Here is a 13,473-nt window from a genome sequence, read left to right as displayed (position 1 = left end):
AAATGGTTTAAGTGTGATGCAAGGAGTGAACAGAACACCCATAACAAATTCATTGGGAAAGGTTGTTCATGATTGTAGAAATAGAAAGAAAGAAGGAAGACCCATCGAGATATATGGTGGGATTTTCCAGCCACGTGTTCCCCAAGACCGGAAATTCCCTTCCCAGGTCAACGGATCGTTAAATGGTCTGCTGAATTTTCAATCTCGCAGCTACAATTCCTGTAGCACATGGGATGGGAAATTTCTGACCATAATGTAAGTATTTAGGACAAATGCATTCTCAAAAAACAGCAAGCTCCAAAGAAAACATTTGAACTAAAAAAAAGAAATCTAAAGTCTGAAACAAGAGAAAAATGGCCTGAAAAAATCCCGAAGAAAGCATAACTGTTGAGGCTAAATATCACTATTACACTTTCAAATGCACAATAGCAAGCGGGCAGTCAGAGAAGAACCAGAAACCCTACAGCGATAAGCGGGCTTGAAACTAAGGATGAGAACAAAATAGTAAATATTTTGAATAATAACTTTCTGCAGGTATTCACACGAGGAGACTTGGGAAACCTGCCCTCTTTAATCAAAGCTATCACAAGTAAAATCAGTGACTTCACCCTATGAGGTAAATGCTCTCGATGGCTAAATTAACAAAACAAGTAACAGACAGACCTTATTTATCGCAGCATGCTGATAGAGGCTCGGGAAGAGATCATGACACACTAACATGAGGGCATCAATAGATATTAATAGGGAAGCGTTAACAGTTGGATCTGAGGGCCACATACCAGCACAGTGATAAATTAAACTCAGACCATTATAACCCATCAGTTTTACCCCTATTCCATGTAAAATAAAGGAATTGATCATCAGGAGTGATTATGAATGAAGATCATCCACACAACAAAAAGCTAAATTATCAACATTCAACCAAAGCCCAAATCTTCCAGCTCCAGATGGTTGGCGATCGGACACATATCAGCATCCTGTGGACAGCTTATGCTCTGATCTCGAGGGAACTGCCCAGGAAGTTTAAACTTCTGATGGATTATTTTCAGCCCAGGATCCTGCACAACATCACTTCTTGCGTTAAAGTTGGAGCCTTGAAACAAGTTCACGCTTCTTACCTGGATAGTTACCCAGGAAATGTTAAACAGTTTAAAATCTAATCTATCACCTGGGTAACTCCACAACTGACCACATACACTCCCCATGCCCAACCCAAACCAATCCAACTATTCGCCCTGACCAGACTACTTCTCCAGATAATCAATTACCCTCCCCAATCCTACTCCAACAATCCCCAGCTAACCTCCGATCTAATCCCAAATTAACCAAATACCGGCATGGCCCAAACCAACAACACTATTCCCTGACCACTCCATATTTCCAACTTGACCAGACCATCCTCCAACACCCAACAATCTACTCACTCACCTCACCCAAGTATCAGCTCACCCACCTACCCACTCACTAACCCACGCTCAAGGATTTGACCTTTTGACTGGCAACTGGTGCTGTGTAAAAAGGGGACACGTCTTCTCTTCCCCCATTCCATTCTGCTCCACTGGAGTTCCCTGACATCATGTGGGTATGCCGGCGTTGGACTGGCGTAAACACAGTGAAAAGTCTGACAACACCAGGTTTTAGTCCAACCTATTTATTTGATAATATACTCACAAGCTTTCGGGGTTAGCCCCTTCGTCAGGTGAATGGAGAATTCTGGCCTCAGACAGAGCATATAAAGCACAGACAGTTTAGAGATTACTGATTAGAATGCGAATCCTTACACCTAACCTGCTGTTCAAGACCTGAAGTGGCTGATAATGTGAGTGGAAGGAGCACTGATCACAGTTTAAAGAGATGTGTATTGTCTCCAGACAGTACAGTAAGTGAGGTTTTGCAAACCCAGGCAAGTCACAGGGGTTACAGATAGTGCGACATGAACCCAAGATCCCTGTTGAGACCGTCCTCATGTGTGCGGAACTTGGCTATCAGTCTCTGTTCAGCGACTCTGCGCTGTCGTGTGTCGTGAAGGCCGCCTTGGAGGGTAAGCATTCTCCAAGGCGGCCTTCACGATACACGACAGCGCAGAGTCGCTGAACAGAGACTGATAGCCAAGTTCCGCACACATGAGGACGGTCTCAACAGGGATCTTGGGTTCATGTCGCACTATCTGTAACCCCCGTGACTTGCCTGGGTTTGCAAAACCTCACTTACTGTACTGTCTGGAGACAATACACATCTCTTTAAACTGTGATCAGTGCTCCTTCCACTCACATTATCAGCCACTTCAGGTCTTGAACAGCAGGTTAGGTGTAAGGATTCGCATTCTAATCAGTAATCTCTAAACTGTCTGTGCTTTATATGCTCTGTCTGAGGCCAGAACTCTCCATTCACCTGACAAAGGGGCTAACCCGAAAGCTTGTGAGTATATTATCAAATAAATCAGTTGGACTAAAACCTGGTGTTGTCAGACTTTTTACTGTGTTCCCTGACATTCCCAGTCCTGCACATTTCCTTGACAGCCAGGATCAGAAGATTCCAGAAGGAATGAGCAGTGGTGTCGGGTCAGATGAACCTTCACATGCAGTGGCAATCTGCACAGCATTGTTGCTGCTCAGAGGATTCAGACCATAGATTCAGAATGCCAGCATTTATGGCTCATCTTGAATTGCCCTGGAGAAGCTGGTGGTGTGCTGCCTTCTTGAATCGCGGCAGTCCACGTACTGCATGAACAGTGCTGTTAGGAAGGGAGTTCCAGGAGTCTGACCCAGTGACAGTGAAGGAAGCCCAATATAGCTCCAAGTCAGGAACTTGAGGGTGGCGTTCCCATGTGTTGCCCTTGTCCTTCTAGCTGGCAGCAGCCATGGGTTTGGAAGGTGCTGTCTAAGGAGCCTTTTGCTGCAGTGTATCTTACAGATGGCATACATTGCTGCCGCTCTTTGTCAGGAGTGGAAGTTGAAGGTGGTGGTTGGGATGCCAATCAAGTGAGCTCTACCTAGGTGTACCTTGATTTCTAAATGGGCCAAAGAAATGGATAATAATTAAACTCAAAGCTGTGAACCATTGGAGTGGCCCATGGAAAGGCTAAGAAATTAGCTGATAGATAGGAAACAACCTGCACCTGTTAAAGGAATTACTACAGGGGCTGGGGACTGAGGGGAGTATGGAGTTGGATGCCCCAAGGTTTGGTATTTGCACCTTGACTAAAAGTCAACTTCCTAGCCACATTTTGGTCTCTCTCCTATTATTTCCTTCTTTAGTTTGGCATCAATTGAAGCAACTTGAACCATTTTGTAACCTGTTAAAGAAGCACCTGAAGGGTGATCCAAACTTCTCTATGTGCAGCTCAGCTGCTCATGGCCTCACTAAACTACAAACGCATGAGAAAGAGCTTTCATTTTCCAACTTTTCTGAAAAAAAGAGATTATTTTGTGGTTTTCCACTCTTGATTATCACTCATCCTGGTAACAGTTTGAGGTTCAACAAGATGGTTCATAGCTGGTGGCGCGTTTGACCCAAAAATGAGAGAGGGTGGGGGGGATTCACTGGCTCCATTTATCAATGTTGAGAATCCTGAATGGGACATCAAGCCTAAAACAGGATTCTCAAGGGGTGTCAAATCTGTCACCATTCACCTCGCTCGTCCAATCCCTGAGCAGGATCCCGCCATTGAATATGCAAAACTATCAATCTGAATGTAATTAGTGGGCTTGGAGCCCAATTCAAAGCCCTCCCGCTATTCACCCACCTCCCCAGCAGACCGACCCTGGGTGGGTTTTGGTGCTAATCAGGAGCATTGTGGACTTGGTGTGAAAGATGTCTAATGGTTCGACTGCTCCTTCTAACCCAGGGAAACCTCACCATCGCTCCTGGCGTGTGATTTCAGGCATCTCTCTGATCAAAGTCATCATTCTGTTCTGTGGACTGTGAAAACTTTAAAGCGGACTGCTCACTTTAATTCCTTCCACCCTGAACACTTGGCAGGCTTCCAAATCTCAGCAGCACTCCACTCTGCAAAAGGAATTCCCCTTTCTCTCTCAAAGAAGAAGAAGCATCTGCAGGTGTGAGTTGACTCCTCAGACTAATAGAAGTCAGTCACTTTCATCAGGCGGATGGGGGGTGCGAAATTCCTTTCTCCACAGCTGCTCACTCAGCCCTATTCTTTCAACACAGCATTTATTTCAATCTCTGGACAGTGGGGCTGACGGAGTGTTTCCTGCAATACTTGCATTGATTAGGGAGGGGAAATCCACCTCTCAGCCACTGCTAACATCAACGGGATACACTCCAATTTTCCTGCTGGCCTGGTCACTTAGAATCAATTTGGGAGAATCACAGCCCAGATTTGATCAGATAGCCACATCATCAATAAAACAATCAATTTCCGCCACCATAATATCACCTCAGCTCAGCTCAGCTGCCACTGAAACTCTCATCCATGCCATTGCTACTTCTAGGTTCAACTCTCCTGACCAGTCTCTTAAATTCTACCCTCCATAAACCTAAGGCCAACTAAAAACCTGTTGCCATGTCCTAACTTGCACCAAGTCGCATTAATCCACCATCCCTATCTCACTGCCCTAGCCAGGTTCTCCTTAAGCAACACATCATTTTTAAAATGCTCAAATCTTGCTTGGTCTTGCTTTTCATTCTAATCTCTGCTGCTCCCACGACCCTCCAAACTACCAGCAATCCTCCAACTCTACATTTTAAATCATGCTGTCATTTCAGCCATGCCTTCAGCTTTCAAGGCCCAAGCTCTGGGATTCGCTCATTAAACAGCTCTGCCTCACTCACCCCCTCGCTCCTTCTTTTAAGATGGTCCTTCTTTGTGATTCAAATTTTCTTTAATAATACATTTGTTAATGACACAGGAACATTTTATTATGTACAATTTGCTGGCAGCTTGTTGCCACTCATTTTTAAATTAATTTGTTGGGTTGTGGGGGTCGCTGGATAGGCCAGTATTTATTGCCCATCCCTAACATACACACAGGGCAGGGTAGGTGTAGGAGGATGCGGCGGCGCGGGCTCATTGGGCCGAAGGGCCTGTTTCCCGTGCTGGGTTGTTCTTTGTTCTCTTTGTTCTAACTGCCCTTGTTCAGAGGGTACTTAAGAACCAACCACATGGATCTAAAATCACATCCTGGTCTGGCCTAAAGGACATTAATGAACCAGATGGGATTTTATGACAACTAACAATGGTTACGAGGTCATTGTTAGACTTCTAATTCCTTATTCCTCTTTATTGAATTCAAATTCCTGGTGGGACTTGAATCCAGGTTTGCAAAACATTACCTTGGTCTCTGGGTTACTAATCCAGTGACAATACCACAAAGTCACTATATTCCTTAATTTTTCAAAAATGTAATTGTTCGTTTTATACACACTTATTTTCAACTTTCCTTAATCTATTTAATATTTTGTTTGCCTATAGCAACTGCACTTCGGAATAATTCAGAGTGAAATGCTGAGAATTCGGAGTGTGGCCGGAATTCTCCAACTGTTTATGTCAGTGGGATCTAACGGTCCCACCAACAGCACACCCCACTGTGAGTTTCCTGGCAGTGTGGGGTGCAGTAAATAGGAAATCGCTGAAGATCCCATTGCCAGCAAACAGTGCATTGCCTCCCACAACAAGAAACATGCTGTGGGAGGAGGAGGGAATGTGTGTGTCAGTGATTCCCCCCACCCCTCCCTTCATGTCTTTTAATACTGAGCTCAAAATGATTCATTTCAGTAAGATCCCATGATTGCTGGGAAACTATTAAAGATGTTTGGATAGTTACAGATTTGATTTCCCAACAATCAGATTGTGTAAATGATATCAGCGTTCCATTCTTCCTCAGTAGAATTTACTCAGTTTCTGTTTCTGCAATCTCGGTCTACTGTATAGTTGAAACATCATTTCATAAAGTCTGCCTGCCTGGGCAGTGTGCAAGAAGGTAAATGAGGTGGAAGGACTCCCGTGTCCCAACATGAGTCCACCAGATTTTCTTCCATTCAAACTAATGAGTGGAAAGTTATTGGCCTCAGTTAGAACGTGAGGCCTTTGATTTACCTTTTTTCGCTGCCTTAGCTCAGCACTGGGGCTACGACTAAGATCCACCTGCACAGTTACATAAAAGTTCAAAATTGCCAGGGCAGCTTTCTGTAACAATATCTAAGTACGTGTTTGTGCATTAGCCATTGAAGCTGACGTACAGTGCAAAAGTAGCACCTTGGACTTTGGCTGGATTTCGTGGTCAGTGGCAAAGTAACACTGCTTGGTGCTGTCCTCTAAAAGAAAGGTGCCCCAATAGCCTTTTTGTGGTGTGGTTTTCCCCTTTACTGGCGACTGTTTAAATCTGCTGCCAAGTCAAGGGGAATTCCAGATGTGCAGCAGCAATGCGGTTAGCAAATGGAGTAAGCAGCCAATTGCATTGAGGAATTCTCACAAACTACAAACCAGGAAGTTAAAAGCACTGAATCACTTCAACTTTGATTTTAATTCTAATATTTCAGATGTTGAAATAAGTGATTATGATTGGATTACGAAAAAAATATAGAACAACTAAAGAGTTTGACAATACAAACACGTGCACAATTCTCAACACTTAAATCTAAGACCGATCTCAAGGCAGGGAAATGGCCAAATTTCTTTCTCTCGCCTTTTGTTTTGTGGATTTGCTGTCCTGGTTGATTTGCTTCCGTGATATCTGTTTTGTTTAATATTATTACTAAAGATTTCTGTGATGCCTGATAGCATCCCATTGCAGCAGAGTGCAAGACAAAAGTTTGGGCATGATAAAATATAATGAATAGATTACAGTTAAAATATAAGATTGAAAGATGTGATTAGGAATAAAACACTGTGGGGACTCTATGCGATTCCAGTAAAATGGATATTTTGCAGGTGACGGCGCTTTTACTTCATTGTTGTGGAATTATAATCAGTGTCCGGTCTCACTTACTTTGTATCACACTGAGCCCAAAAAGATGACAGTCTTTCAGCCTTAGAAGGTCACAGACTTGAATGAATAATTCTTGGCACAAGGCTTTTACCTACAAAATAAGAAACATTATTTTTTTTGATGATATGTCGCAAAAGCAGATTTCAACATTGAGATTCTCTGCTTCCCAAAAGATTTGAAACTCTGCAACCCAGCAAGCAGTATCCTACCCATTTTTATTTGGTTAATTGCTGAAAAAGAAACCACTTCAATTTGCTCACTACATACTGCAGTTGTGAGCTCACTTTCACAGCTGCAATAATACTCTCTGCTTCAAGGAGGATACAACATAGAAATTATGCCAAATTTCAGCTCCTGGTTTGAGCTTTTTTTTACTGATATTTTAAATAATTTCAGACTGTAGAAAGACGTATACAATAAATACGCCAATATTTAGAATATAAGATTAAATGGAGCCAATGAACAAAAATATGGGAAGATAACAATGCAGAGGATCTTTAGCTGTTTGCAGTGTTTGCCAAAATATTAAGACCAGTTAGAAATGCCTTATTGTTCAAGAATGTGTCAGCTTGTCTTAAGTACAAGGATGCTTCCAACTGGTAGGGATGTATGAAAACAACGGATGTGTGGTTCATCGCAAGTGGACTTGTTTTTGCATCTTTGTTCATGGCAGGAGTTATCCTCCCATTCAGTGTTTGGGTCAAAGACTGAACATGCAAATACGGAAAAATTGATCATGCAAAGACTATTGAAATGGTTAGTAATGCTCATGCACATAACCTGATCTGGCAGTTTCTTCCCTGCACATAGGTGCAATGGACAGATGCAGTATATGAATAGAAAGGCACTATTCTCACAGTTTTTTGTTGAATCATAGAATCTCTACAGTGCAGAAGGAGACCATTCGGCCCATCGCGCCTGCACCAACAATAATTCCACCCAGGCTACATCCCCGTAACCCTATACATTTACCCTGCTAATTCCCCTGACACTAAGGGGCAATTTAGCATGGCCAATCAACCTAACCCACACACCTTTGCGCATGTTTGAAATGTAACTTTAAGAATGGAGGAAAAATGTAACTTTAAGAATGTTCTCAAGTGGACTGCACCTCATTTACAAAACAAAGAAAAATCTGCAGAGGCACAGTGCTGTGTATAGATATGGCCAGATCCTGGTTGCTCCCATCCATCACAGAAAGAAAAAGAAATGCAAATTCCAGGGAACCTGAGTGACTGCCTGTCACCACTCCAGTGAAACTGGCTTTCCTCTTAGCCCACTGATTAGCTTCTTGTTTCCCATAGTAGAAGAAGAAGGAAATTGTGAATGAGTAAAAATGTAATTGTGGGCTTGACTGGGATAGGAAATTAAATGCACAAATGAACTCTTTTCACAAGATTTCTTTCAAAAAAGATTCTGGGAATAGAAAAGGAGGAGGTTCAGCACGCTGAATGTTGTAGCGGAGAAAGTAATGATCTGCTCTGTCCAATTCATGCTGTAGTAAGATTTCAAATTGTGTGTGTGTGTGTGTGTGTGTGTGTGTGTGTGTGTGTGTGTGTGTGTGTGTGTGTGTGTGTGTGTGTGCACGTGCATGTGTTTCCTTGTTTCTGTAACAAAGTCGCAGAGATCTTCTGAGCATTTTGGCTAAACCTTTACTAGCATAATGTTTGCTGCACAGGAAGCCATTCAGCCTATCACATTTCTTCAGGCTTCTTGTTAAAGCAATCCAAACCTGATCCCAATCCTCTAGTCTCTGGCCACAATCCTGTACCTTCATTTATTTCAAACCTCAAGATATCTTTCGATCATTGACAATTACCAATACTGTTCAACCCCTGAGCAAAAGCTCAGAAAGATTTTGATAGCTTTAGACACAGCAAACAAAAAGAAAATGTGTTAGCAACAGTTTACTTAAGATTATAGCAGCAGCCATCTGATTGTATTGCATACTTAATTTCATGAAAAGTTAAATTTTATTTATTAGTCACAAGTAGGCTTACATTAACACTGCAATCAAGTTACTGTGAAAATCCCTTAGTCGCAACACTCTGGCATTTGTTTGGGTACACAAAAGGAGAATTTAGCATGACCAATGCACCTAACCAGCACGCCTTTTAGATTGTGGGAGGCAACTGGAGCACCCGGAGGAAACCCACAGAGACACGGTGGGGGGGGAACGTGCAAACTCCACACAGACAGTGACCCAAGCAGGGAACTGAAATTGAGTCCCTGGTGCTAAGAGGCAGCAGTGCTAACCACTGCGCCACTATGCCGCCACACAGTATCTCAACATGTTGCCATCCAATGCCCAGGATTTTCCGTCTCCATTTTCAGCAGGTGGGAATAGCGGCGGAGGTGGAAAATCCAGCGTGAATCCTAAAACGCCTTTCATGCAGGCGGGATTTCCTTGCTGGATTGTCCCCTGCCAATGATGTAACAGGGTTCCCACCGTGTGATGATGGAAACCCCATTAAAATGTATTTTAATGTCATTAGAGAGTTTCCCGCTCTATTATCCCCCCACATTAGGATTTCCCCTCCTTCCCCTACTGAACAGCTTTATAAAGTAGAAACATGACAAATAGTGCCTAACTGGAGCACACAGGTAAGTACCAACCCCCCCAGGAAGGGGGCATGTTCTGACAGTGCCCTGGCACTGCTCCCCAGCACTCCCCACATCTGCTGGGGAGATCCTTTACTTCTTTTTAAGATCAGGGTGCCCATTTCCCCAATTCCCTAGTACAAGTCCTAGCAACCACCTTCCCCACCTGAGACAAGACTTTAACAAACACATAGAAAATGCTGCTCAATGTGTGTCGCTAATGTGCATTAGGATTTGACTTGAACATTGAAGCCTTCACAAAGTGACTCCAGGAATGGGAACATCAATGGAGGATAACTGCATTTTAGAGATGGGAGAGGAATAACTTCACCTGAAGTCACATACTGCCCAGTAACCTACTGAAGAATCAAATTTGAAGGTAAATAGAAAGAGGTTGTCAATCAACACTCCTTGCTGAGCAGTGATGCATGACTGTTAAAAGTAACTAAACAAAACACACTAAATCAGGTTTTGAACTGTGCCTTTTTAACAGCAAGTTAAATCCCAGTGAGACCACCTCATAATTTTTCATAGTAAACCTCAACTTTTTGATTTAACATTCTCTATATCACTATCCTTAGCACCTGTCATGTTATACCCATGGATAAAGGTAAATTATTGTGGAAGCTGGAATCTGAAACCAAAAGAGAAAATGCTGGAAAATCTCAGCAGGCCTGACAGCGTCTGTAAGGAGAGAAAAGAGCTGACGTTTCGAGTCCACATGATCCTTTGTCAAAGCCGAAACTTCCAGACCTGCCAAGTGCTGCTTGACCTGCTGAGATTTTCCAGCATTTTCTCTTTTGATATTATACCCATGACTGTCACTGTAACCTCAGTAGCGATTATTTTAACATTGCAAATACTTAAAAGTAATCATGCATCAAATCACAATTTGGAACAAATGATTCATTATTTTTATTTTGATGACATTTCAGAATATAGATAAAACAGGTTAAATAAAAATCGGAGAACTATATCATGTGCTGACAATATTGTGAAAACATCATGTGTAATGTTGAAGAAACTGTCAAAAGTGTACTTAATCATTAAAGGAAACAAAAGCAATGGAGAGATAAATGGCCAAAACCTACATTCACGATAATGTTGAGAGCTTCATCATTGGGAAGGAAAACACAGACGCTCCGGCGGTCCTGCATCACTTTGTTGTTCTGAAAAGTGAACTTGCTCATCACGCCAGGTAGGCTGTCGAAAGTTCCTCCCAGGTACCCCAGGGCTCGTTCAAATCACAAGTCAGAGCATCGAGCCGTGGTGAGCTACAGTAACACGCAAATCCTCTTCATCACACGGTCTCGAGAGGGAGGACAGCTCTGGATGTGTCATAACACTCACTGCAGCTAGACAGAGAGGGAAAAGTGATACGTTAGAATCAGATGAAGGAAGCCAGTCAAAGTACATGGTAATTAGAATATTTCTCGGGCAAGCTTAGACACAACAGCTGACTTAAATGCAAAGGTGAGTTAACTAACTGCTATTGACAGCCGAGGTTTGAACGCTCAAGGACTCGTCTTAAAAATAATTACACGTAGAAAAAGCCATTACACTACAGACATGCTTTATAAAATCATCAGAAAATTTAATTATGTTTGAATTTCTAAAATTTCCTATCAAAGGAGGAAATGTTTCGGATCTTCTTAGAAAATGGTACATGAACCAAGTACATAGGGGTAAAGGTTTCTTATATACAGTAGGTACTTGGATCAAATGAATTGATTTCCCTTGAGGGGAAAAGTCATTACAAAAACGTCCCAGCTGCCTTCAGACAAATGTTTTCAAAGTGTAAACATCCTTTTAAGAAGAATTTCCCAGTCAGCAATCTCAGCATCTAAAAGGCACAGAGCTTAAGATCTGAGTAATGATGTTTGAAAAGGGGTTGCGTGCAGACCTGAAACTGAACACAGCGCCAGACGCACTAGAATGAGAAACTGTTCCTTTTGAATTACCTTACAACAAACAATCAGAAAGGTTCACCATTAACAAGGCATGAATTCCTTGCGATAAGTCAATGAAGTTTGGTCAAAAATTTTTTAAGTGGTTTTATTTTCACCATGTCTCATACAGTACAGGAACTGTAGGAAATAAATCAGTATTTTCCCATATCATCAAATGCTTTTTACATTAATGCAGAAATATCCAACTACTTAAGAACAGAGAACAAGAACAAAGAACAGCACAGCACAGGAACAGCCCATCGGCCCTCCAAGCCTGCGCCAATCACATTGTCCTATCCAGGCAAACCGCTTATTTCCCCCTATTCCCCATCTGTTCATGTGTCTATCCAGATAAGTCTTAAATGTTGTTATCATGTCTGTCTCAACCACCTCACTTGGCAGTGCATTCCAGGCCCCCACCACCCTCTGCGTAAAAAATTTTCCCCGCACAGCTCTACTGAATCTTACCTTGAACTTTTGCCCCTTTGTAATTGTCATTTCTGGTCTGGAAAAAAGCTTTCAACTGTTCACCCTATCTGTACCCTTCATAATTTTATAAACTTGTATCAGGTCACCCCCCTCAGCCCCCATCTTTCCAGAGAGAACAATCCCAGTTTATTCAATCTCTCCTCATAGCTAATACCCTACGTACCAGGCAACATCCTGATAAACCTTTTCTGAACTCTCTCCGAAGCCTCCACGTCCTTCTGTTAGTGTGTTAAATGATAGAGAAAAAAATAATCATCCTGTAACATCACTGTAACCGTGACAATGAGCTGACATGTCTTTGTGAAGTTTGCAGGCAAGCACGAAACAAAGTAGCTGTATTACTCGTTTATGCCAATTTTCTGAAATGCTGATATGTAGTAATCCAAATATTAGAAATCAAAACTTTATCACAGCTTCAGCTAAAACACTGATGCAAAGAAACTGGCTAACCAATTGGTGGCATTTTATTTCAGTGATATTTGGCAATGATTTAAACGCTTGAAATGAAATAACCTTTTTACCCTGTTAATATGATCATAAAATGACAATAATACGATTTGAACAACTTGTCATGTTATATCAATATGAATTACATGTGAGAGATAACTAAGAGCAACTAGTTACAGCCTGTAACGCCTATGAAAACGTCTTCTTGCAAAGGCCTAATTATACTGTGAAAAGATGTGCCAGAAACTGTCTGCAATGTTACAACACAGTCTGAAGCGTGAGTACGGTCATCTACCATGTTAAGGTAGTGGATGCGGTTTGTCAGGCAGCGAACTTGCGAACTCTTCAGAAGGTTGGAAGAAGCATAGGCTCTTTTACAAAAGTTCACAAACCAGCAGTTTGCAATGACACACGACGGTAGAATAATCCTTTCAATTCTAATTTTCATTTACAAAGGTGACCACCTGCGCATTCAGTTTAGCACATACAAATCTCTGCTGACTCACACACACTGTAACTGACTCACACAGTGCAGCAACACGCCATCCACTGCAATCCTATTTCACGCTGTAGGCTGGAAAAGACAACAACTGATAACAGGACTGGCTCTACCAGTCCTGACTGAGGTTGAAACTGGAACTTTGAAAAAAAATTACTGCTGTGCCGTAATATTTGAGTTAAACCTCACAACTAGTTTAATGATTTGCATTTTTGACCAAAGCAATGGTCCTTCAGGTGTACAAAATACATATTTAGATTTGGAAGCTTTTAGTTGCAATCTTAATTTTTACTCCAACCTTAAAAGTTACAAAGCCAATGCTCAGAGTGGAAAGGGCAAACCCAAATCCATTCCATCCTTGCTCCAAAAACCAAATTCAAAATCCAATTGAATCTAATTCATGGTCCCTAAATGAGAGGTAAACAAGATCCAAGCTGACAAGATGAACTCTGCACCCCATCTTGGACTCTAGAGGTCAACAATTCATCATCTTAAAATAAGCAGAAGGTAAATCTCTTTCATTCACACCTTCTATAAA

At 42.0% G+C, this 13,473-nt stretch overlaps 1 protein-coding gene across 1 annotated transcript in view; it reads right to left on the bottom strand.

Annotated features, from left to right (window-relative positions):
* frmd6 (FERM domain containing 6) overlaps positions 1-13,473 on the bottom strand; it is a 128,776-nt gene that overhangs the window by 62,656 nt on the left and 52,647 nt on the right. The window contains exons 2-3 of the mRNA XM_080202682.1: positions 10,643-10,906; positions 6,951-7,041 (exon numbers count right to left, since the gene is read on the bottom strand). Of these exons, the coding sequence (XP_080058808.1) occupies positions 6,951-7,041; positions 10,643-10,741 (190 nt within the window). The 5' untranslated portion in view covers positions 10,742-10,906. The remainder of the gene's footprint in view (positions 1-6,950; positions 7,042-10,642; positions 10,907-13,473) is intronic.

This window comes from Carcharhinus amblyrhynchos, chromosome 14, assembly GCF_965287045.1.
Source record: "Carcharhinus amblyrhynchos chromosome 14, sCarAmb.v2.hapA, whole genome shotgun sequence".
Classification (NCBI taxonomy): domain Eukaryota; kingdom Metazoa; phylum Chordata; class Chondrichthyes; order Carcharhiniformes; family Carcharhinidae; genus Carcharhinus; species Carcharhinus amblyrhynchos.
Note: the sequence above shows the minus strand (reverse complement) of the source record. Positions and strands in the feature narration are given on the sequence as shown.